This window comes from Orbicella franksi, chromosome 9 (genome assembly GCF_964199315.1).
Source record: "Orbicella franksi chromosome 9, jaOrbFran1.1, whole genome shotgun sequence".
Taxonomy (NCBI): Eukaryota; Metazoa; Cnidaria; class Anthozoa; order Scleractinia; family Merulinidae; genus Orbicella; species Orbicella franksi.
The window spans coordinates 24,601,578-24,627,834 of record NC_138153.1 but is presented as its reverse complement, the minus strand read 5'-3'; the positions used below and the strand labels follow the sequence as shown (position 1 = coordinate 24,627,834).

The 26,257-nt window shown below is 37.9% G+C and overlaps 1 protein-coding gene across 4 annotated transcripts; it reads right to left on the bottom strand.

Moving 5' to 3' along the window:
* Nucleotides 1-6: 6 nt before the first annotated feature.
* Nucleotides 7-24,349, bottom strand: LOC145498656 (uncharacterized). Of its 4 annotated transcripts, none has more exons than XM_081478573.1 (7): nt 21,834-24,349; nt 18,739-18,947; nt 10,480-11,357; nt 5,966-6,167; nt 4,080-4,274; nt 3,513-3,679; nt 7-3,334 (listed from the first exon to the last, which is right to left on the bottom strand). In XM_081478573.1, exons 2-7 carry the CDS (start codon nt 18,743-18,745, stop codon nt 2,786-2,788), a joined length of 1,998 nt encoding a protein of 665 aa, XP_081334699.1. In that variant the 5' UTR covers nt 18,746-18,947; nt 21,834-24,349; the 3' UTR covers nt 7-2,785. The 4 variants fall into 4 exon arrangements, with proteins under 4 accessions (XP_081334699.1, XP_081334698.1, XP_081334700.1 ...); XM_081478572.1 differs by lacking the exon at nt 21,834-24,349 and adding an exon at nt 19,066-19,507; XM_081478574.1 differs by lacking the exons at nt 18,739-18,947; nt 21,834-24,349 and adding an exon at nt 17,331-17,765.
* Nucleotides 24,350-26,257: the final 1,908 nt, after the last annotated feature.

Here is a 26,257-nt window from a genome sequence, read left to right as displayed (position 1 = left end):
GCCGTCAAGGTCTCGTTACGGGTTGCACGCGAAGAAATAACAAAACAGAGAGAATTTTGATTCTTTATATTTGCTCATCATGTAAACAAATTCGCCATCATTAAAAGTCAATGTACTTTTTATTTGTGTGTTTCATAAACTGGTCTCTTTTAGGGGTCTGCATAAGCTTCGGCCACGCCCAGATTGGTCTCTTTGAGGGGTTAAATTCAAAATTTCCGACGAGCATCCCTGTCCACTCCATATGGGAGTCCCCCCCCCCCCGGGGATATTGAACTGCGATATTCATTCGTTGTTCCCTGTTACCATTCCATACAGTCAGAAATACTTGTGTTTTTCGGCGCTAGTCACCGGTTTCATACTTGTACTTCGACTTAAATAGTCCATCGCCTTAAAGGCGCGATGGACTCATGGTTAGTGTGTTCGACTCCGGATCGAGCGGTCCGGGTTCGAGCCCTGGCCAGAGACATTGTGTGGTGTTCTTGGTGCCTATCTCCACCCAAGTGATTGAAGGGTTACCAGCATCTCATCCAGGGGGAGTAGAAATACGCCTAGTTGCTTCATGCTACTGAAACCGGGATAAACTCCGGCCTGATGTGCCACTTGGCTGGTATGCAGACTTTACCTTTACCTTTAAAGTGTATCAGTGGTGATGAACGTGATATGAACATTTCCTTATTTCTGGATCGCGAATTAGCTATTTGATGTTGTGCACTAAGTCGGATTAAATCAGTGGGTTTTTTTCCTTCCAAAAAAATTTGACATGTTATTTGGTTAAGGAGAAATCTGAGAGGTGAATGTAGGCTTACAGAACTTCAACACTTCTTTCCATCATCGATATTTTATTATCCATCACAAACATGAGTTGAACACATGGACAACTTCAATGGTAAAATACTTTTCTGTATCAATACGAATGTTTATAGTCCATAAAAATAGTAGCATACATCACATAGGACTTTCTAGACACTGAAAACACGTCATTTTTAGTCTCGACAGTCTAACAGGTATCAAAGGCTTGGGGAAGTGAGGTACTCATGTGTAAGCAAACTTGAAGGTAAACAGCTGTGTGATTCTTTTTATTACTCTCTTACAATGACATGGGTTAGAACGGTGTTCAAATAAGTGTCCTAAAACAAAAACCTAAGGAACCACTCTAACCAATCACAAAGGACACAGACTACCCAAGGAACCAATCAAATTCAAAGTAAATACATGAAGCTGGCGCGAAGCGCGGGAAAACGTGTGCGAGCGAATCACGACTGGGTTTGGTTTTACCTCTGATTGGATGAAAACGTGGCGCGAAGTTTTTAACCAATCGTGTAGCGCAGTAATTCAAAACCAATTACTTTTTGCACTCAAGTGAAAACCGCTCTATAAGCTCCTATTAAAATCACCCTCTTTATTGTTTTTATTTAGTTTTTGAAATTTACTTTTGAATTGGATTCCATTTTGTTCGGAGTAGTAAATGTGACCTTTTGGTTTGATTTCTTAAACTTAAAACTTAAAAGACAGACATCAATGGTTTTAAAGTACCAAACACCCCCTACGCCTCCGCGCTATTCCCACCCTCCCCTCCTTGAACTAATATTATTAGTCTCAAAAAGCCGAGTTACCATATACATAATGTACTTCTATAATTGACTTTACCCTTTACTCTCCTTTACTCTCAAAGCCGTGGTATCAGCATTCGAACAATCCGCCTCATATAGTTACTACTTGGGATAATTTTACTGTTAATTGTTTTTTTGTTTTTTTTTTGGTAATTATCATGGCCTGCATGACTTTGTTTTGATCAATATTTTTAGGTTGAATTCCAAGCTGCATAGGTTTTTATGACGTAGGAGGTGCCTCTAATTTCTCGCTATATGGAACGTCAGTAATAATTATGATACTGCCATAAAATAGTTACCTCATTTTTATAAATCCTTTTGCTGCAATAGAGTTCTTATAGTCGAAAAATTGTTACGATGTGGCGCAGAAAAAACCTATCCGTGCACTAAGATAGGTCCAAGACAAATATCAGCATTTTCTGGCAATGAAAGGCGGCTTAAGTTTTGAAATTTTAACACATTCATATGTGGTTTACTAAGCTAAACGAAAGCTCACCATTTCAAGTTCGTTCGCCTAATATCCACCTGAGGAATTCTTCTGTTGGATCTTTTACTTGACAAAAAAGTGACTTATTTCAAAAGTCTTTACAAAGCAAATGTCAAATTTTCATCCTTCTACTGTAATATACTTAATCAACCCGGTCAATGGACTCCCAGTGATTACAGTTGTTTTCTCTGAATTGTGAAATGTAACTCCCCTCCAGCTTTGTCTTCTGAATTTGAAAAAAGGAATGTCAATTGTTCCAACATTTCCAGGTCAGTTTAGTCATTTAAACAGTTTGAGCGGTTGAATTCAGCTCGCCGTTTTCCTGTATCACGTGACCTGCTCGACCTTGTTTCCTTGTAGCCTGAAACCAAGGTTACTGTACACTACACAGGAGTATTTAACCCAGTATTTGCTGCGAGGAACTTTTTCAGCAGTTCCCGAAGGATATTACTGGCGGCAGCTTCTGGAAGCGGAAACTTTGGATCTGATAAAAATATTGATATCTGGCGTACAAAAGATAGTCAAATAACCTGGTTTTCTACGCGAACCAATCTTGAGAGTTTCAAGCAACGTGAACATTCTCCCATAAACTTTGAGATTAAATTAAGAGCTTGAGATACCAAGCCTCTGAAAAAAGGATTATCCATAAAATGTACTGGTCGCTGAAGACTTGTCTCCTGGTATTTCGTCACACGTCAATGTGCTCAGCCTTAGTTTGTGGATAGCGAAAGTGGTACATGTTATTTTTTGATCCCATGGGCGGTAAAGGACTTGTTGTCGAAGACGACTCGGCAGAATGTCTGCTCAACACCTTTATCGAGTCGCGAACGTCTCTGAGGTCACTCTTCATTTTGCGGTAAATTTGATCCAAAGAATTCTCCAATGATTCCACCTTTATATGCAGGGCGTCCGCGGGCATGACACCTCGATCGATAGGATCACTCTCTAACCTAGACCGGTAGGACGAAGAGGTGGTGCGACTGTTCTCATCAAAGTCGAGTAATTTGCAGTGTGGCGAGTGATTACTGTGTCCATTCAGGGATAGCTTGTCCACTTGATTGTATGTTAACGAGAGATGTTGGAGTGGCTGGCCATCCTCGGAGTTGGTTGAGTTAAGAGATGAAGGTCTCTGTTTTTGTCCAGTCTTTGATGGCCGCCATGAGTCAACAAGCACTGCCTGGCCTTTTCTGTTTTTATCTATATGAGGAGGTTCCAGAGATGATTTCGGTGGTTGTTCCTGTAAAACATAGAAACAAAAATAGGCAGAGAATGAATGGCGCACTGCTGTAATGATCACTTAAAGACAATTTTCATACTCTTTAAAGATAATCAAACGAAGGAAACGTTCCTCAGTTTTCTCTGCAAAGGTGATCTACGTCTATATGCTTTTTTACGAAAGAAACGAGAAACCTTACTTCGAAAATTGTCGGCGGTGAGCCTAGGCTTTTTAGTGAGCTTCGGCTAATTCGTCGTCCACCCATTTGTTTCTGCAGCAGATATTCCACGTTACTCACGCTCCTCGAAACATCAGTCAGCAACATGGCAATGTCATCATTCAAGAAGAACTTCTTCCAGTAATCATCTATTAAAAAGATGTACGACAACTAGCAACTGAGATCTGATTGATGCCCCACCCGAGTCCATATTATGATCACTGTTTTGTTTTTGTTTGTGTTGTTGTTGTTTTTTTTTGTATGCACTATTGAATCAGCAACAGTAAGACCAAACTAACCCTCCTGACTTCTATTTAGTAGCCAAAAATGTACTGTGATTTGAGGCTACTTCCTTCATTCTTTGTTGTTTTAAGAAGTAAAAACCTAAACGAAAACAGGTCACGCCATGTCAGTATCCCCCTCACCCTTTCACCTCCCCTTGGCCGTTCTGGAAACTGGTTAGGTTTTTTTTGTCTCTATGTTCTGAAGCGGACTTGTTGTTCCTCGAACTTGTTGTTGTGATGATCCAACGTAATTTAGTTTGCTTACCTCGCGACCAGCTTCTTCGGACAACCCTCCATCGTCGAATGTTTTCTGACATCTTGTGTTGGAGCAGTCTAAGTTTCTGAGATTTGAACCAGTCATCTAAGATGAGCGCATCTGCGTTCTCCATTACAAAGTGACGTAATCTCCAAGTGCTTTGGATGCAGGTAGCAGCCAAATTCTTTTTCTCTGATAAGTGCTCTACAAAGAAACGGAAGACCATTGGGACGAAATGAAAGAGCCATCCTTTAATTGATTAACTCAAAACTAAAAACTTGAAAGGGCCTATACATTTATTTAAATTTAACTTTCCAACATTTTACAAAGTCTTAGTTCAAATTGTTTTTTTTTTATACTGGACAGGAGCTAGCTTAATGGAAAGCCAGGGGAGTCAACCGTTATTACTGACACGTGTTGCCCACGTGATTAATGGGAACTTGGATTAAAAGCGCGGGAAATCAACGGCGCGGGTTGTCTATCAGCCTAAGTTAAAAGTTTGGTTTGTTAAATTTCGATCAATTGCTGTCTGCGAAATTCTCGCGAGCCTCTGCTGTAATTTCCCTATTAGTGGTTCGAATTTCAAAACAAAATGGAAGGTTGTCTACAATAACTTAAACTTGGCTTCAAGGGCCTGGTTACTGACAGTCAGAACTCAGTTTTCAGGTGGGAATGAGACAAAAATTTGAATAAGACTGAATAGCGATGCACTGCTACACTACAAACAGCTGCAAAAGGGAATCATAAATTTACTGTGATAGTCTAACCGCAATTATTTCAAGCAGCAAACTGAATACGTAAACTGATTTCACGTCACAACTTTACCGGCAAAGTATTGAAACAAGTGATACGAAAAACTGAATGTAACATGACAACGTTGGTCTGAAAATTTGTAATGAAATCTTTTCTTATCCGTCCTGAATGATTTGTATTGTAGCCTTGAAAGTCAAACAACCAGAAAAAACAGTACGTTACTGAACACAGTCCTTACATGAACTGACTGGTAAGTTATCATTAAGTAAAGCACTGTATCAGAGATGAAAGATTGAGGCCATTTACCCTTAATAGTTCAGAAAAAATAAAAACTCCTTGATTCCTTTGGTTGTGCCAGCTCAAAAGTGATATGAGTGAAGTGAGTGAAACCCCCATGTTGAAAACATTTGTATCGTTATAAAGGTGTTTTGTTCAAGTACAATGCTTTATATTCTGTTGCTGCTCCACATTGTGAATGCCTTACCTATCTCGTTAAGGAAATCAAACACAGCTCAACAGTTAAAATCCTTGCTCAAAACGTGCCTTTCTAAACTAACTTTTAAAAATTTGATATAATTTTCGGAATTTATGATGTAATGCGCCCTTGATCATTGCATGCTGAAAGGCGCAATGTAATTAATTAATGAATTCATTATTATTATTATCTGTATTATTATTACTATATCGGTTCACAAGGCATTTAGTCACCTTTGTACGTTCTTGCTATACCAGGTATTCTCGTACTCGATTTCTTATCGTGTAAGACTGAACATGCACACAGAACGAATTCATGGGGCTGCCAACTCACCTTCGCCATTAAGTTTTAACTTTTCTTCAACAGTTTTATCTTGTTATCTTGTTAAAGTTTTTTACCTTTTATTTGTAGTCTGATTGTATTATATAGCGTATTTAATTCTTAGGATTTTAACTTTTAGGATTTAGGATTTTTGGTTTTTAAAGGATTAGGATTTTAATTTTAGGATTTTAAACTTAGGATTTTAATTTGAAAGTACTGTAAAGCGCCATGGACAACTAATGGAAAATTGCGCTATATAAATGTATATTTATTTATTTATTTATTTGTTATCTATGTGCATACTACAAACAAAGACAAATGTATTATACAGTGCGGGTGAGTTTACCTGCGTTTTCCATTGTTGCTAGAATCCTTTTTTCTTGCTGTTTGAGTTGAAGTGCTTCGTGAACGACGCTAATGAACAGTGCCATCAGGAATATTCCCAACACCGATGCAAACCCCACAAAAGCGCGAGCCAATATTGCCTTTGGAACAACGTCACCAAACCCAAGCGTTGTCATGGTAACAACGAGCATCCACACGGTGTCCTGTTGGTAGAATTAAAGAGAGACAAAACACAACTGATTGGATATTCATTATTGGGGGACACAGCGAGTGATCCCGAGCATGCAAGATAAAAGCTCTGTTTAATTGACTGGGCAATAGTTGAGTTCAACAGATATTGCCATGGGCAAAGGGTTCATAGCCACCCTTACTAAAACATCAAAATTAACGATTGTTTCTCGCCAACGATTGTTTGTCCAGTAAAGGTGAGGGCCATGAAAACGCATGAAAATTAACTAACAATGCATAAACAAGAGGATGGAGCATGGGGAGGCGACAGTTCAAAAAAACTTATATTCACCGCAGATAGATCGGGGCGCATGGCAAGCACATGGTTTGGTTGGACATATGACCTAAACACAACATTAAAGGGAGGTTAACTCGACTATCATTGGCTCCTACCACGAAACCAATACAGCTTGATTATGGAAACGAAAATGCAGGGGAGAAGACATAAAAATTCTATTTACAGGCAAATATTTATTCATTAGAAACTTGGGTCGATTATCCGCTGTTTTAGACTGAAGCAGCCGACGTGTCTAGTGTTAGCAGAGATCCATTATCAATCTAACTCTTAGTCCACAATGAAGCCGATATTCTTCTTATTTCAAAATGTGGATTTTGAACTCGATCATCATCACCAAATTAAGGTGGTTGCTCAATGTTCTGCAAGAAATCTACAGCCGTTCTGCAGGTCTGCCGACAGTCTGCATCAGGGTAATTTTTCATCAGTGCCGTTTTCACAAAAGCAGTTAGTAATTGATTCATAACATCAGATTTTTATCAAACCACCTGTTTCCATTTCATTAGTTGCGTCGCTCGCCAGATCGCTTTTGGTCGAGATTCTCTTGCAATGCATTCGCGCGCAACTAGCTACATGAAAAAAGGTATGCTCGCGCGACAGACATTTTAACTAAACAGGTTGGAGTCAGATGAATGTTCAAGTGGAAACTTTTACTTCATTCTTGTAAAACTTTCTTTTCGTATGTTTTTGGCATTTTTAACTCCTCCAGTTTAGCAAAACGTCCAGAGAATTTGTTCTCAGGCTGAAATAAGCTTGAAATTGTTTCTAAAATAGCTTTTGTGATTTCAATTAAATTCCTCGTTTTGTTTGTGTTATCCTGGTTGTGTCGACTAATTAAAATTTGGGAATTGTTCAACAAAACGGTATTAACACCTAACAGGTGTTGACACCGCTCTGATGAATTTCAAATAATATTCATTGGATTCTGATCGGTGTTTGCAAGTGCGTCATCAAGATCCATACTGATTTGAATTTTTACTATAGGTCCGTAGTAGTCGCTAAACGTTTCTCTATTCTTAGTCAATATTACTTAATCCACATACGCCACAACTTATCCTATATAAAAGAATGTTACCAGTTCATGGGAATATTGTTTGGAGAGTTCAAAGAAATAGGGATGTATTGCACCTGCAATTATTAATGGCTTTAACAAGAGAAGAGCTCAAAACCTGTTTTGCTATCCCCCAAAAAACAACAACAACAAAAAAACGTTTTAAAGTTGCCTTGTTTTTCTTTTCTTTTCTTTTTTTTTTTTTTCTTTTTTGGCGTTTTTAAAGAACATTTTGATCTTGAGAAAGAATCTGTTTATGTGCATTAACGTCAAAACGGGTGCTAAAAGGAGAGAGATTAGAGAGCAGATTGAAATAATGAAAAATGGATTAAAGTGCATTGAAATTGACACAAATAGTCATTCTCATGTCTCTGTTATGTAAAACGAACAGTAGAGTGGTCAAGAGTCAACTCTCGGGTTGACATTTCTTAAAAGCAACAAATGTGGCCTAAACTAAATAACTGAATAACTACACTCGTCATTATCGGTCTCTTGACTATCCTCTGCACGATGAACTAAGTCAGCTTAATGGATGCCAATATCCACGGGAGATCACCGGACAATTAGTCGAAATTAGCTTCATTTTGTGCCGCCCGGGTTGTTTTGATGGTTGTAAAAGGAATAAAACCGACCTTCGCTTAATTTTAACTGTGAGGGGTTCATTTAGAAAGAGAAAAACTTGACCTTATTAACCAGATCGGAGCTTTGGTAAACAAATGACTTGCGTTGTTTAAATAATAAAATAGCTTTGTTATTTTTGTACAGTATATTTTGTTGCGGAGGTAATTTGCATGTCATGAAGTCAAATTAACAGAATGGTGTCTTATCGATCGAGACTGCATGTTCCCTACTGTTTCACAACACAACATATTTAGGCAGAATAATCAACGATCATCAACCAAATGCTAGGAGATTAGTTTTTTCCTTCCCTTAGGCGTTAATGAACCGAAGTCAAAACTGAGAAACAAATTTCATCTTGCAAGCAGAAACATTTTTCAAATTCCGTTTTACGGGCGTTTTACCACGTAGTTTTTCGACGCTCGAAGGAACTTCGTTCTCTGGAAATTTTCCATAACAGACAATATTTTCGAGTTTTCTTGCTTCATGAGCGTAGCTTGAACCAATTACCTCAAATACTACTATATTCCAAGACCATGCTTTGTCAGCGACCAAAACAATAGCTCCGGGCCATTTTGAATCTAACCCTATAGCCGTTAATATCTCCAGGAGCGTGGTATTGTTATAAGAGGTTAGCGAACAATTAAGCTTTTAGAGTGACCCTCTTCATTGGTTTTCTAATGCTTTACATCTCTCCATGCAATACCACCGGCATGTGTATTCCAATTAAGCTTCTTTTCACGTTCATGAGACTAATTATTGATTTCTAGTTGCATAACTAAAACACACAAAAAGAGTAAATTCGGCCGTTAACCAATATCTTTTCACTCCGTTTTTCGCACAATTCAGAAAACAGCGCAGTAAATAGTAATGTTTTTTTTTTCTCTTTATACGCTCTCGCCATGATAACGCCTTCGATAAGGAGCGCACACAATGTTTTAATCGCGCCTCGGACACAAGATAGATCGCAAATGTGGCGTATGCACCTTTTGAAGCCCTCTTGACCCCTCTTGTTAGCACGAAAACACAAAGAAGAGGGAAATTTAAACGTAATAAAAATCTAGAAAGTTTGTGTCGCCATGTAGTGCTCTGGTATCCTGAAAGTGGAAAATTTAACCATCTCAGAGCTCCTATTCGGTCGCGTTTGCTCTGAAAGTACGTTATCTCTGCATCTGACTACAAAAAATCCGTATTAGCTTTTTTTTTGTTGGAGTATGATATCATCGTTGTTTGTTTTCGATAGAGAGAAGCGTTCCAAACATTTTTTTTAATTAAAATTCTAGTATCTTTTCCTGGTCGCGAGTACAGGTCCGCGATGGAATTTTCTGATAGCAAAATTCCGTGTGGTTTGTTGACAAATTTCAACATGTGTGCGTAAACTGTTTCCAATTCAGGTCAAGCGAGGTTTCTTTCGAGATACAAGCACAGCATTTTCCACATCATTTCCGGAGGGAATTTTCTTTTGTTAATATGTTTTGACAGACAGAGCAAAGAAAGATAAACGTTGAACTAGTTTGTTGTGTGTGTGTCAGTAATATTCCATATTCAGGCAAGAGGTCGCTATCAGGCGCTCCAGAGATAGGGAAATGGAGTGTTACTGGTTGATAAGCTTGCGACATAGAAAACAGTAGTCGACTGATCAAAAAATTGGAATTTTCTTTTCCAACTGTGGGGAGGGTTAATTTGCAAGGGGCGCTTTGTTTAAGAGAAAAGTAACTCGGAGCAGCATAAAGAAAACGTATTAGAATTACAATAGAGGTTTGTGGATGAAGAGCTATTCAATTTTTAATCACTTTTGCCCCAGCTGTGGTAGATGCTTTATGATTACTCAGATAAAACATTTTGCGCTATACAAATACACGAAATGTTGATGCGAGTCAAATCTTGCGCAATAAGCCGCACGAAGATTCCTAATGAAAAAAAAAAGTTTCACCAATGCTTTACTCAGTAAACTAGTTCTGCTGTATTTAACAGGCTCAATTTCAATAAGAGTAATTTTAAAGGTTGCCAGAGTCGAATAGTTGAAATTGACACCATTATTTTTCCAAAACAAACTCTTGCTGAAGAAAGAAATACCCTACTTTCAGTGCGATAAGAAAAACTCAGCTGTACCGGTGAATAAATACGTGAAGAGTAAACTAATTATTGATTCAAAAATCTGCGTTTGGCTGAGAATATAGATCAGACGATGAAAACGCTGAAGGTGGATTAAATGACCATCTAAGTAAATCTCCTAGTTTATGTTTAGATCAGAGCGCGTTAATGATTTAAACTTGGAGTCTTGTGTAATAATGGACTTTAAAAAAAACGTAGTCATACTTACCAAATACGTGTTGTGTGCTCTGTCAATAACGTAGACAAAATATCCTCCCAAGAAAATGTTTAGTGAGTAAAATGTAAATATCAGTCTGAAAGGAAACTTCAAAAAATAGGCCTTCACCAGGAAGATGGACGAGATCTCTGTTTGAGTCACCGAGGCGAACAATGCCGTGGCTTGATTGTCCACAAACATGTTGTGTTCTTTCGTGTACTTGGCGATCAGATACAATCTTAAAAACACCAAAAGCTGAAGTTCATAAGGCATGCCATAGTAGTCTAACAGGGGAGGAACATGAAACAGGCAGACGGCCACTTCGAGCAAACAGCTCGGGAACAGTGAAGTCATGACGAAATTTTCTGATTCGTGATAAATATTCCTCACAACCAAGTAGTGGAGTTCGTTCACGTTTATCCGATAAATTGTCATGGAGGTCAATAGCGATAAAACCGACAGCGTGGACTTCACTACCACAGCTGCAAGTCTAAACGGATTATCAAAAATCGCAGGCAAATCGTTTGGTGACAGATTTTCGTTGGTGTCTGTTCCTCGGATCGTGAGTTCTATATCCACGAGGGCTAGAACAACCGAGAGAAGTCCCATGGCACAGGCACAAGTAGACAACATCTTTATTTTCCGCTTGAAAAATTTCTTAGCAGCGTCGCATTCTCTGAAAGATAGTATCGTCTGATCAAACGCGTCGAGCCTGGCAGATATTTTGCGTGTAACACTCTTCTTACGATTCTTGCACTTTTCATCGGAGTTCGTGGACGAATTTCCTGGCTGTACACTGACACAGTTCGTTCGGCGATGACTGCCGTCCATGCCAGTGGTAAACGTGATGTTTCTTAATTGTATGTTTTCTGTCGCTGTCGGTGTTTGTTCTGCGGAGAAATCCATTGGGAATTGGTTAAAATTTTAATACCCGTCTCAGAGGAAGGTATTAAACACATGAACATTAACAGAAAAAAAAATTATTGCCGGTAACTAAGCCAGCGGTATTTTTTCACGCGACTTCACACACAATAACGCAGCACGCAACGTGCGTTTGCGAACACTGGCCAATGATACGGGGCCTTTCGTTTTCAAACAGTCTATCAGCAAAATTACATTACAACGTGTTAAAACCCTGCTGGGCTGGCTATAAAGGATCAGCTGCCCCAAACATGTATGGTCACAAGAATGACTAATAATAGCTTAGTAAAAAAAAAAACATTATTATGGAGTTCAAGCATCGATTGTATTCTCTGTTTGAATCATTTTCTTTCCCTAAAACTTCATGAGGTTTAAGAAATTCTGAGTATTTTTTATCAAGTCAGCCAGAAAGTAAAAGTAGAATAAATTGCGATCAAACTCTTACAGTGAAGCTGGTGAACAAGGAAGTTATTTTTAATATTTCATGGTTGTGTTTTCTTTTTACCACAATTACAGTCAACTTTACAAGGCTGTGACAAACAACCGCAAAGGAATAGTAAAAGAGGAAGCATTCATATTTATTACTACAAAATGTCGCTTGTGGAGAAATGTTGGATGCTTACGTGAATTCACGATGATGTTTTTATTTACATATTTAAGAGAAACAATTACTCGCAACTCATTTTCGCTCAAATCCGCGGCTTCAGTTGAGATCTTACAGAATTTTCTAGTGAAAAATATGTTAACATCGAAAATCATCATGTGAATCGACTATAGGAAGCAATGAAAGTTTTTCAAAAGCCGGTTATTCGTTGTTTAAATTTATTTGTAATATTCAGTTTCAATAATTAGCGTCCTTTATTAACCAGTTCACCCCCAAAAGCACCCTGGCTTAAAACTGAAAATGATACTTTCGCAAATATCGGGGAGACAAACACTAATGCATGGAAGTGCTGTTTATCTGTTTGAATGGTAACATTCAGACACAACTTGAAGTTTTGCTTCAAGGGGGGGGAAAGGTTGAAATAGGTTCGTCGCTAGCTGTTTTTATTGTATTCTGAAAAGATAGGATACACATCTTGTTGGTCTACTGTCTTGTAGCAATTGTTATTTTCGGTTGCCGCTTTTCAGTTTACTACCAGACTCAGCTGCCGCCTTGTCAGCTCTGAGGTAAGACAAGTATTACCGCAAATAAAAACGGCGTGAAGAAAGGAAACAAATTTCACCCATATTCACTTAGAATTGTGGCATGGCTTACCACAGTTTCTCTCATTAATTATGAACCAATTCTTTACCAATACTGCGGTGGTTACTACAATTAAACCAAATAACAGGAATTTCATTTGGCCATGGGTGTTAATAAACACAGACCCACGCGTCCGACACTCGACTATTGCCCCTTGAACCCAGGTTTCATTTGGGGCTAATACTGTCTTTTCAAATGATTTATGCCGAAATTCAAACCATATTTGCGTATCCTCAAAAAACTCGACCCGAACGCAAAATCTTTGTCCTGTTTTGCTGATTACATTTCTTCGTCCTCTTTTGGCGAAATTAGTGTTATGTTGAGACTACACGAAAAAAAGTCATCAGTGAAAATGCTTTTAATAATGGCTTGTCTTACTATAATAAGAATTTGAATGATAACTCAGTTTTTCAGTTTGCGTGTAAACAGCTGCTTTTGAGCTCAGACGCCACAACTAATTTGTGTTTTTACTTGGAACTAAAAAAGAGAACTGTTTTGTTTTTTTACACCAACATTATGTGCAAAGCTTTTAGTTTTTAAGTTTATTTTTCACTAATGGCCGGTGCCAATGTATATACTGTATATGGCAGATTGGGAAATGGTGAAAACGCTGAAATTGAAACTACTCAAATCCACACGAGTTCAAGTGAATAATAAGAGATCGTAATGGGTTTCCAGATTAGTTTTATAAGTCTACTGTTAATTAAAAAAATCTGCTTCATTTGCAGCGGAGCTGCATTCAAAAGAAAAAAAACGTCTTTCAGTGTTTGGGGGACTATCGAAGGTCCGACCGGTTTTAAGTATCTCGGAAACCGGCACGGACTTGCGTGCAGGAAGTTAAAAAAATAATAATAAAATAAAAAATACATAATATACGTAAATGTATAATTTTTTCAACACTTGCAGCCCTATCTCAGCCGGACAAGTCGGGCAATAATGTTATATATTTCAGGCTGCTCAATTTTTTTAAACTCGACATGATAATGGGAAAGCAAAAACTTACTAAGTGGTGCACTAATGATGCGTCAATAATGCATCGGGAAAATCCAGCGAAGTAATAACTAAGACAAAGCAAACAATCGTGAATAATGTTGAAAGATCAGTAAAACTGTTAGACCTTATTAAAAAAAAACCTGACCAAAATTTTTATTTTTGACTTTCTTTTCATAAATATGATTGATGATTTAATAGCCTAAAGATGTGCGAGAATAACAAAGTTAATAGACGTGATACGAAACTGTTGCTTACCTCTGCGGCAAAGAATAAGGAAAGCTTTAGCAAGCGAAAAACCGTTTTATTCTTAGGTTGAAAATTCAATATTTACATCGTACTTTTTTAGCCTTTTTTTCCCTAGTGTGCGTGGGCTACACACGACTCCTTGTAATTATACTCCGTTTAACCGCGCACACCGTTCGCTTTGGTTGCATTACTACTAACCGATTCGGTATTAAGTCACTTCATCAAAATTTCTGACACTCTATTTAGAGCCTTCAAGTCGCACGACTGAACCAAGTTTCAACACCCACGATCATGTGGATGGAGTTAGATTCAGATTCGTCCGTGTGCCCTCGACATTTGATAGTGCTATTCAATTTGGACATACTTGGTTCGCAAAATGAGCCGATAACTTCTATCTAGCGAAACGTGTCGTTCGTTTTCTTACCTGTTCATATGTAAAAGGCAATCAACGTGTAAGTGCTTCACAGTCTGCAGTTTCGCGTGCTATTTAGCGATGGTTACTCAGGGCGATAACATCTGGACCGATTGCTTGCTTACTGAACGGCCGCAGAGTTACTTCTCATAAAAAATTTACCACATTTCAATTCGCATCGTTCGAAAATGTCAGCTTTCTTTCACTGGCTTAGTGTTTTAAGCCGTCCCGAGAAAAGGTTTTATTATTCATTTGACGATGCTAAAATACATGTCTAAAGTACTCTAAGTCCACCGAAAGATTCTTTTGTTCGAACGTATTAAGCACTATACGTACCTTAACAGTACAACGACGATAAGCTCCAATCGTTAAACGTGTTCAAAACCGCTATCTGTTAGGGCAGAATTTAAAATCTGTGTTTCGTCTGCGCGCTGATATTGACTCAACGTGTTGTAATAAATCCCGATTATGCTCTGATGGGGTACAAAAGATTGCTGCAGTTTCATCTGTGAAATGGCCCTAAACGATTGTCAAAACGTGGCTGAGTTGATTGCAATCTGCATGATAGGTAATTCAAAACTTTTTATGCGAACCGCTTGCTACAGGCACCAACTCCCAAAAATAATTCTGCCTTTTTGTAATTAGAGAAAACAATTGCTTGAAAAAACATCACTAATTTTATTGATCTTGAAGCTTTTAGGTTTTCCGTTGTAAAGGAAGGGGTCGCATATAGCTTAAATGATATTTGCTTTGATCACATGGAAAATTGAGACTGGCAGCAAAAAATGTAAATAAATTTTGAAAAGGAAAAAACCATAATGTATTAGGCAGATAATTTCCTCAAATGGGAGGCAAATTCTTGAAATTCTTGGGAAAATGAGACAAGGTTAGAGGAGTATTAAATTTGCCTTAAATTAATCACTGGTGATAGGATGTTAAGAATATCGCCAATCAATAATCTTGTTCTCACGCTTAGCAGGACCACAGTGATGGTAAGTTTCTCCTTCCCATTCCTCCTCGACTCACAAAAGGACGGTTCGTGCGACAACACATAGTTCAAGTGCATGGCCGCTATTTTTTTGGTCCAACAACATGAGAAGCTAGCACATGCGGGGTCACAACAGTGCTGCAATTTCGTGGCCCCGTAGATAAACTGAGCTTGTTGACGTAAGCATGCAATCGGAGAGGGCTGTAATTAAAAATATTGTGCGGCTGAAAAATTGTAATAAACGGAAATGCAAGCTTACATACTACATGAAGTGTTTTCTTCAGCTTCCGTTGTCTATTGTTTCTTGACTAAATAACAAATGGATAAATTTCGTCTGGCATTAATTAAGCAAAGGATAGGAGATCCTCGTAAATCCTTCTATTTTGCCTAAGAATAATCGTAATTATTATCGCAATGAATTAACATCGACTTAACAAATAATCCATGTTTTAGTGAGCATTATCGGATTAGATAAACGCGGTAGGTTTGGAGAGCATAAAGAAGCGTAAAATTCCAATGTTTGAGTCGCATCCGTTCTCCAATTGCAAACTCTCAAAGTGTATCATATAACTCAAAATGATGCAGAGGTAAAAGCATGATTCACAGGTTTTCTAACATTGCCATAGAAACTGCGAAGCAAACTTGAGATACCTTTACTAAGCCCATGAGCGCAGTGCATAATTAATAATAGGAACCTTACGCCAAAGACGACGGCAACGGCAGCGAGAAAGATACAATAGATTTGCACGTGCATTATGCACCTTTGAACATTTTGTAGCCGTCCTTTGGAAATCAAAAAACAAGAAATGTCCAATTTGCAAGTTTCTGGGGAACGTGAACCACTTGTACTAATTTTTTTGTATTCAGCAGGGTCACGTTTTCATACAGATATGCAGACACACAGAAGAGATCTAGAAAACTACGAAATCTCATAGAAAAGCTAAACACATTTTCTAATAGGCGCCGTCCTTGCCGTTTGCCGTCGTATATCCATGAGATCCTTAAATGATGATACACGCTTCCTTAACATTGAGTTTGGTAGCACCGCTTTGCTGGTTATGTATCGTGCTTCACAACTGAAAACCGCAAGACTAGTTCTGTGGTAATTACTTCACGTTAGCTTGGTTAGACTTATCATTATATTCTCAGTTAAAAAACGAATGGGGTTTTCCTTCAAAAAAACAGATGAAAAGAGAACCTTGAGCTCTGCACTGATTCAAACTAAAGAGTTGGAAAAAATCTACCGTTCTACAGGGTCCTACAGTGTGGCAGGGTCCCGGCCTGGGACGTGAGCTAATCAGTCATGCCAATATTCTCTTGCCAGTAATACGTCAAAGTGAATTACATTTAATTACAGTGCCGAATACACCGCAACGATTTAAGAAAAGTAATAATGAAAACAAAGCCTTAAATAAACGACAAACAAACAAAAAGGCTTCGAACGGTGATTCGTATTGAAACTGATCCAGAATAAACGCTTTTGTTTTGAGTTCAACCGACTGCTTGACAACATGTTTTCGTCTGAGTTTGTGCCAAAAAACGTATGTTAATTTACTGTCGGAATTGTTTCTCCATACCACAATAAATAAGAAACATTTCATGAGTGCTTTCTCATCAAAACATGTTCTCGTTCTTCTGTAAATTGTGAATATAAGAGGTGCTTCATGCTGTTTTAGACTTCCTGTTTAATTGTGGGTGGTATTATACAACCCATTGTCATTGTTTAATCCTGCTGCTCAAGCCCTTCGCTTCGAAGGTTCGACCAAAAAGTATATGTTAACAGACTTGTAACCAATAAGAAATTCTTTGAAAGACTTTTTTGTAATCTACTTACTGATGGAATCTTACGATTTAAGATACGCATCGCCTGTGCAGTTCTCTTGGAACCATGATTTGTATGACTCATTATTATCATGAATCGAGCTCCAGCTATTATAAGCCATCTTCAGTTGTCGTTTAGATATAAAAAAGAAATAATCGTCAGTCTGGCAATAATTCGCTAGTTCCTGAAAACTAACCTTGAAATTCGTACTCATATTCCAGTAACTGTCACTTACCTAACCAGTCGCAACCGATTTACCATGTCAAGCTATTAAGTATCATGTCAGCTGCTCTGTACACGTCATAAGATAATTTTTTCAACTAAAACTTATGCTTCATCTAGTTCAGTGAGCAATCCTTTTCTCTTCTGTTCTGAGGTCTGTCTAATCGGCAATTAGGTTGCCTGGCTGTCTTCTCAGTTAGCGTCAGTGTTGTAGCGATTTCGGCCCTCTCGTAGTGACTAGCCCGTACGCCGCGTAATATCAATACAGTAATTTGTCATAAAACATTTACACATTTCCAATCCCATTCGGAAAAATGCCAGTTTTCGTAATTGATTAGTCACCTCCTTACCATATTGTCATGGTGTTATGAATATTGTTTTTTTTTTGGATACTAATAGAGTTCGTAGCATGTTTTGTGGTTTAGTAATGTTCTATTTTAACATTGGGTCATGCAGAAATAAAGTTAAGCTGCATTCATGTCCGTTTTGTTAATAAAACATAAACCCAACTCTTCAATGGTTTTTTATCTAGATGGTGAAACGTCTGAGCGTTTAAGTCGCCCCCTGTCTAAAGAGCTTTTAATATTCCTGAAAAGCTTTTCAGTCAGTCATATATATTGCTACCAAGTCTGCCAACATGACAGGTGATCAATAAAGAGTGCCCGTAATGAAATTTTAGAAATCTGCATAATAACACTGCCTGCTCGTTTCGATGGCAATTTTCTTGGGTTTGACCAATGAGTTATGGCTTAGTACAATTATGGGTCTCCACGGGAGCCACAGATGAACAACCACCGACGCCGACAATCCAGGGTCACTTTTCCTTCATGACAACGTCTCTTGTTTGAACCAAAACAAAAATTAAGGTAATAAACGCTTTTTCGTTCGTCGTGAAATATTTCAGATGTTTTTTTTCGTAAAAACATGAAACACAGGTCTGGAACTAGACATTTCGCTGAGAAGGAGATTTTCAGGAATAACAACATGTAAATTAAAGTGAAATGGATCTTTTAAGAAAATGATATCTGTTTTGTAGTCATGTTTTTTTTTATATCGCATCGACTCACAGTCAATTTGGGAAAGAGATACTGTTTTGGAATAACTATAAAGCTTAAGTAAAGCCCTTCTTTGCTTGCTTATTTCTTTTTAATAGAGGAGAATGAGTAGAGCATTTCGGGTTTGAGACAGTGTTTCGAGACTAGAAGATTTTACTGTTTCATGTTTTCAACTTCGGGATCCAGCAATTTTTTTCTCCGCGTTAAATAGAAAAGAAAAAGCTAACTACAACGTTACAGCGTTGTCTGTAGCGTTATCTCTAGCTAATCTGACTTGTTTAACTAAGAATAGTGGTAAGAAAAGATGAAATGAAAAAAGATGCTCCGTGCAAAGTGCATTTATTCCCCTTTAATACCCCACCTCACCTGCCATCAGTGGTGACTTGAATGAGTACAATGTTCTCAAGAGATAGCTTGAGATGAGAACTCACGCAGATTGGTGCAGGTAAAGTAGTGTATCTGCGGGCAGTCGATGGCAGTGTAGCTTTACGTTCGAGCGCAAACCATGGAGCTTTCTGCGCCCGTGTTCAGAAAGTGGAGATGGGACCGTAATGGCACAGCTGCAGTCGTGTTTTCTATGAATTAATGAAAAAAAAAAAAGAGGATGAGGTCGGAGATGGTTGCATTGCGGATGCGAATCGAATGAAAACAAAAAATAAAAATGATAAAAAACTGCTAACAGGTGAAACCTACCGAAAAGTATGCCGCAAAGGCAATTCAAACCCGTAATCGATTACTGCCGGTAAAGGTTTTAGTCGACTAGTGAATAGTAAATGAATGCTAAGCTGATGTGTGCTGGTAATAATATTTCAACTCCTAAGTTTGTGTTGACAAGTCGGATCAGTCAAACTACGCGTCTAATGAAGACATTATTTCACCTGTGATGTTCACACCGACCAATCATTCGCTTCAGTGGAATACTTAGCACTTTACAATCAATATAAAAGTGCCAACCTGCTCAGTATTCAACCAGATGCCTCTGTTGTCAAATTGAAAGGAAAAAGGCAACACTCTCAGTCGACTACGAAAACGCCTGTTAACCCGAATTTGTTGTTGTCTGTTTTGGAACGTTGAATTTTATGTTGCTTTTGGAAGTTTTCTTAACAAATCTCAACAAAAATGAGCTCTTTTGGAAACTGAGCAATTAGGCTTTGCATATTTTAAAGCGTGATCTGAAGTGCGCAGTCAAAATTGGCTATTTTTTGATCTCGTGTTTTCTTTCGAATAGCTCTTTCATATCTGTATATTAAAACCCTACAGTCACATGCATTCATATACACGTGAGGGGTAAACATGAAACGAATACATGAGCTGATGCCTAATTTGGTTGTAATGCCTGTTAGGCGTTTATTATAATCCCCATACATATTCACAAACTAACGCAACAATTAGAATATTGGGATATTGACAAGAGTAAATGATGTGCAATAACCATTCTTTACAACTGCTTTACTTCAGGGACACCCATATGTCGGAATCCAATGCTTTTACTCAAATTCATCTGTTTTCTTCAGTAACACCAGCCAAAAAATTTACCTATATAATGACCATGACTGACGAACTCGGCTCGACTGTTATGTAACGTTCTTCAACCTCAGCTTCAATTTCTTTATTATTGTGCACTATTTACAGAGTTTACATTAGTATTATAAACTAAATATGAAAAGAGAAATACTTTTTTTCATATGGTTAAGGAAAGGAATAAAAAGATATGTGCGTGGTAACCAGAGCATGGTTAATAGAGCGGAATGGTTATGAAGCCCGGCAAACATCAAAGATGCCAAGATTTATTTTGCACAATCTTTTGTTTTTCGCTCATACACTATGCACGAGTTACGTAATCAAAACATTTCTATTGGCTAGTTCCTTGGTCAGTAGTAAACAACCGTCGTGTTTTGTGCACGGTCAAGGCCAAGAAAGAGAACACTGAAAAACATACAACAAAGAACTTTATTGAGTTTCATAACTATTTCCCTCTATTAACTATGACCAGAGTAGCTATTGCCAGGCTTTCGAGCTTGGTTACCACCATGTTAAGCTAAGTGCGTTAGAACAAAAGTACATTACAGAAGAATGCTTTACTGAAGTTACATAGCTACAAGTGACTGTGATTAACCATTTTTTAAGCATTTAAATGTAAGAGATGCTGCTTATACTGTTTCTTGAAGGAATTATATCAGCTTTCAATTGCTCGGCGAAGGATGTTAGATGAAAATTATTGCTAATTTCAACGGTCTTTAGCTGACATCCATTTTGCGACTTCTTACCTTCCAAATTTATATATAGCGTTCTTGTTTCCTTTCCTAAGTCTCCTTTCTCAGTCTTTGCTCAAAACGAAGACGCCATTTGTCTTACGGACTACAACATGCATTCAAGTAAAATGCTGTGAAAATTAGCACCAAAGAATGCTACAACAAATGGTGCCAATTAGTCGAGATTTAAGAATTCATCAGGCGGACCAACTGATTATGGCCTTATGGCTAGTGCGCTCGCTTCCGGATCTTCGAGCCCTAGCCTTGGACATTGTGTCGTGTTATTGGGCAAAACAATTAACTCTCACAGTGCCTCTCTCCACCCAGGTGTATAAATGGGTACCTGCGAACTTAATGCTGGGGGTAACCCTGCGATGGACTACCATCCCATCCATGGGGAAGTGGAAATACTCCGAGTCACTTCATGCTACGGAAGCCGGGATAAGCTCCGGCCTGATCGGCCTCTTGGCTCGTATGCAGACTTTACCTACCTACCGCGCATTCATTTAAATGAATAAAATTTTGTTGTTGTTGATGTTGGAGATGTCATTTCTCAATTTCCATTCTTTTGAAATATTACGTAATGTGGAAATATCGTATCTAGAAACTCGAGGAACCCAAATGGCTTCTGTCGACAATGCATATTAATTTAACAACAAGTGAAACAAGCTATAACCTGCATTGCAATACCAGATTCCTGTTTTACGGAAACAGAAAGCGCATGACGTTCCAGACTGGACTATCGTGGGCTTACAAATTTGAACTTTTTAATTAAAATTGAAGTGACGTTGGGAAAAACAACTAACGAAAGAATGCAGGACCAAATGAGGTCAAAGGGCCTAAGGAATTAGCAAATTTATTTTTAGCAGGGCGCCTTCTGACTGTTGTCTTTGCAAATGAATAGAAATCATCTTATATCTGGCTTTGCATTGGATCTAAAAAATCGGATTCCTTAGATTGCACAACGAATCCGAGAAACGTTAAGTGGATCTGGAAACATTTCTGTAACGTAAACGTATTTCTAGTGCGGTGTCACTCAGATAAATATATTTGGGATTACTGTGCTGAAAAGTAGGATTCGCCAGATGCTTATTGAAATCATTAGAGTTAAAGCTCAACTACTTAATAATGTAGAAATGTAGAACGTAACTAAGGGAATAGTGGACCAGGCTTACAAAGGTACGTTAAAAACACGGATGACAAACTTACCAGCCTTCGTTGTCGTCCTCGCCCTCGCCTTTGCTTTAGAATGGCTCATTAGAATAAACAAATCGATAAACAGCTTCTGCCTCATTCCTGATATCGCCCGACACCCAGACTGTAATCTAAAACGTGTTTAATAAGTCGATGATATAATCCCAAGACTCTATCATGTATTTCGTTTGCTTGTGATGAACTTTGTTTAACCTTCCACAAAGGGTGTTTTCCCTTACCCTCACTCACACCCAATTCTCTCCATGGCACGCGGCTGGAGTGCACCATGGTAGTAGTAATCAAGGCTTCTATATTTTCAAATCTTTATTCTTTCAGACGAAGTATTTCAGGTGCGAAGGAGCGGAGATCAAAAGAATTGGTCTGTTTTAAACTCGTCTCACACTTACATTGAATCCAGCTGAGAGCTAGGGGGGTTATCCTGTTCTGAAGGGATCATTTCATTTGTTTCTCTAGCTAATGGATTGGATGCAATGGGCCTGAGATCAGGATTAGGACAGGGATTGTTATTGAGAGTGGGCGAAACATTCGCAAACCGGGAGTATATCAACGTTCTGATGAACTGTTATGAAAGTTAAAAAGGAAACAAATTGAGACAAAAAATTCAATCAGAATATCAAGAACATCAGTCTCAGATGTCATATTTTCCACAATTGGGGATGTGATAGTCTCCCACGCAGTCTTAGTTAAAGTAGTGTTAAACACGCCAACTACTAACGGCTGCTGAAGTCCAAACTTCATGTCATTGTTAACTGGGACAGGGGACTGAAAATATCGGCGAGACGCGCATGGTTGATTGAGTTTTGTTAACCTTCCTTGTCAGCCTTTCCGTTTGCGGACGCTTATTCCTGCTTCCGTGTTTTCGGCATTTCCTTTTATATACCAACACAAGATTTCAACAAATTATTTTCTCATCGAACATTTTACAAGGAATGGGATATTGCTCGGCAATTTTACAACTCGGTAACAAAAATGAAAGTCGAATTTTGCTACTTGGGAAATGGGATACATTTTATGGCTATGATTGACAGAAATAAAGAAAGTACTGAAAGTCGTCAACACCAATCTTTTGTTTACAAAGCAATTTTATTTTGTGTTTACGAACAACATAATGACTCTGAATACTTAACTATCGTTAATAACAGCCAGTTTACTTCATTTAACATTGATCTTGAAATTGGTCTACAAGTTCTGAAGTATATCTAGAATAACGTACTGAACGGTTACTTAACAGTTCACTAGTGAAGTTTTAAACGTCTCCCAAATTTGGAAATAGAAGTTTTGCTTTGAAGATAAAGTTGCAGACGAGGACATAACAAATTCGTTTGTCAGTCAAACTGGGTAAATGTCTGGAAAGAACAAATCATAAAACCAAGTATTACAAACTATAACATAGAATGTGCGCGAAATATAGTCTTGGGCAAAATCGAGGTTCCGTGTTTCATTCTGTCTATCAGTGTGGCTATATAACACCTTTCAATCAAGAGTCTATCTGCATTTGCCAAATACGGCTTGAGAAAATGTAGACATTGTGATAGTATTTCAGTGTTAATGATAGTGGCTACAAGCCATGATTGACGAGGATTCTGCACTACTTCAACTACTTTACAGAACCAAATTCACAAAAAACAAAAAGAGCCTAATATATAATAACAAGGCAAGAAAACTAGACAAAGATCATTAAATACCTTAGAAAAAGTAACCATAATCTTTCTGTAAAAGAGTGAAATACAAAAATAATCGTTCACGAGTTACAGGTTGTAATATTAAGTTACAGAAGTAAAATCAATAACAAAAAAAATCAAATATAAAAAATAACGTAAATAAATAAAGGAAACACAAGGGAAAGCTAAGAAATCTCATAACCTGTGAGCCTACAGAAGTATAACGTCGCAAAAACTGACCCTTGTTTTAGTCCGATGAGATACGTATTATATTTATAAAGAGAATGATATACTAGTAATGAAAGATGAGATTAAGTATTAAGTACACTATAAAATGAACGTTATATTGGCAACACGTGCTGTGATTGAACGGTCGGTGCAGTGTCACACACGTTTACGTCATTCCAAATTTATTCCATTGTGTTTCAACAGCTTTTGAAATGTGTGCACGCTTTCATCAGACGTTATATACAAAAGCAAGAATGGTATCAAGTATGGCTTAAAGAAATGTACATGTAACTGATTCATCAGTGAGCTACTGACTAAATCGACCCCCTTAACTATGTATTTTCCGTGTTTTTGATCAGTTGAAATTCTTAATGAAAATATGGCATCTCTGCAGCGTAGAAAAACAAAGCAAAACATTTTATTTTTTTCTGTTTAAGTTAAACAACTATTATTTACGTATCTCCTAAGGGTTATCTTGTTACCTTTATAATGGAAAGAACATCTAACTTGAACTGGTCAATACAAAATAACAAATTCATCTTCTTCTTCCTTTTTTTACATGGCAACCCTTCTGAATTTTTCTTAAACATAATATTATCTGGTGATAGTCTGCACGGTCCGATGCCTCATGGTCAGCTTGTAGCTTCAACCTCTCTAGTGGATTTCTTGAGGCTAACTCTCATAAACTCTGGCTTTGTGGCTTCTGATTCCTTCTGTTTTTCCAAATTCTTGAAGAAAGAACAAGAGCATTAGCATAGGATCAAATCTACACAATAATAATCATCTTGTAATCTCTTCAGGTCAGGGGTTTCATTAAAGGCTGGGCACCAGGTAAATTAGCCAGCTGTGAAGATGATTTTGACCCCCTGGTTTGACCATCTAAAGCAAGTTGTTCTTATAAAGAAGTTCAGTTGAAAATGTTTTGCCTGCCTGTGAAAACCAGTTACCCTCCTGATAAGAACCTTAATGAACCCTCTCAGGTACGATTACTGGTAAGTAAGTTACGCACAAAAGCTTCTAAGCTCTATAACTTATAGCTGATCTACTAGAAAAGTATGCTGTCAAGATGATGAAATATTGAGCAACTTTTTTTTTTGTTTGTTCCTGAGGACTGCGTACAGATGAGGACCCCCCCCCCCCCAAAAAAAAAAAGAAAAAAAAGACCAGAGGTAAATATTTGTATGTCTGAACCAAACTAGCATGGTCAAATATGATTGTTTTTCCATTACTTTTCTCATATCAATATGAAAAAAGAGCTGAAAAGGTTGCAGGTCTGGACCACACATTTAAACAGTTCATCTGCAATGGACTGTGCACAAAGAAAATTTACAGAATCATATTGTTGCATGAATTGAGTGATTCTGGCAAATATTCATACCCTGACACAGGTGGTATGTTCTAAATTCTAAACTAAATTCCTAATTAGCTCTGGAAATTCCAAAATGCTCAAGCCTGCTTGCCTACAGAATTCCAAACCCCCACAAACCCCCTCAGGAATTTCTGCTTTTTCTTCACAACTTATGTGGAAAGCCCTCAAACTTCCAAACATCTTCATTTATATATGGAAATTTCTCCTTTCACAGACATGTTTCTTTTTTAAAACTCGCAGCTCAACAAATGAGCCATGTTAAGACCTGATCAAACAAATTGTTTGACTTTTCTGAAAAGGAAAACAAAACTCAAAAAACATTTATTATTTACCAGAAAAACTACATGACACATGGAAGAAGACACCAAATTTTTAAGCAAGAGGAGAATTCATGAAAAACATCTAAAAACAAGCTTTGATCCACTTCGAAATTCTTCACCAATTCTGGCAGGCATTCCACAATGGAAGCAAGAGACTGGTCCAAGTTTTTGCTTGCAACCCTTTCAAGACATTTTTGAGTCTGATTTCAACTGGGAATAATGGCAATAAGTGGCTGTCACAACTTTGATGACTTACATTTTTACTCAAATTTTCTAATGTTTTAGACCTTAAGCAAGCAACTACTTGAAATGTGCACAATTACATCATAGGTGAAAATTGGAAAATGAGATGCCATGCAAGCATGATGGAACAATTAATGCTGTTCTTACTACTACTAATTCCTAGCTCTCCTCTGGGAGAATAGGGCTATTGACTTGTTTCCTCCATTCTACTCTGTTTCTTGCCGCAGTGACAGCTTCTGTCCAGGTTAAGACATTATTACTGATGCTCTCTGTACACTATGTACATGTACATGTAACATAGCTACAATAATATTTTTATAGGTTGAGACCCCTCTAGTCTGACCTCTCGTACAAAAGCACCTCCTGTAAGCAACAACCAGCAGCAAGCTTGAAATGTGAGGTGATTTCCTACACAGCCAGGTTGTTCAAAGCCCAATTCAGCTAATTGAGGATAAGCAAGAATTTTGATTTCAGTTTTGTAACTTTTTGGAGAGGTTTCAATTTCTGTTTATATTGTTTGTAAAAAATTAATGCTTTTAATCCTGGGTTAGCATTAACAGAGTAACAGTAGCACTAAGTGATTCTCACCTCTTGTTT

Coding starts and splice junctions, on each gene's coding strand:
- LOC145498656 (XM_081478571.1), bottom strand. CDS start 11,373: ATGGATTTCTCCGCAGAACAAACACCGACAGCGACAGAAAACATACAA. Junction 3,680..4,079: donor CCGAAGAAGCTGGTCGCGAG/GTAAGCAAACTA, acceptor TCTTTTTAATAG/ATGATTACTGGAAGAAGTTC. Junction 3,335..3,512: donor CACCGCCGACAATTTTCGAA/GTAAGGTTTCTC, acceptor TATGTTTTACAG/GAACAACCACCGAAATCATC.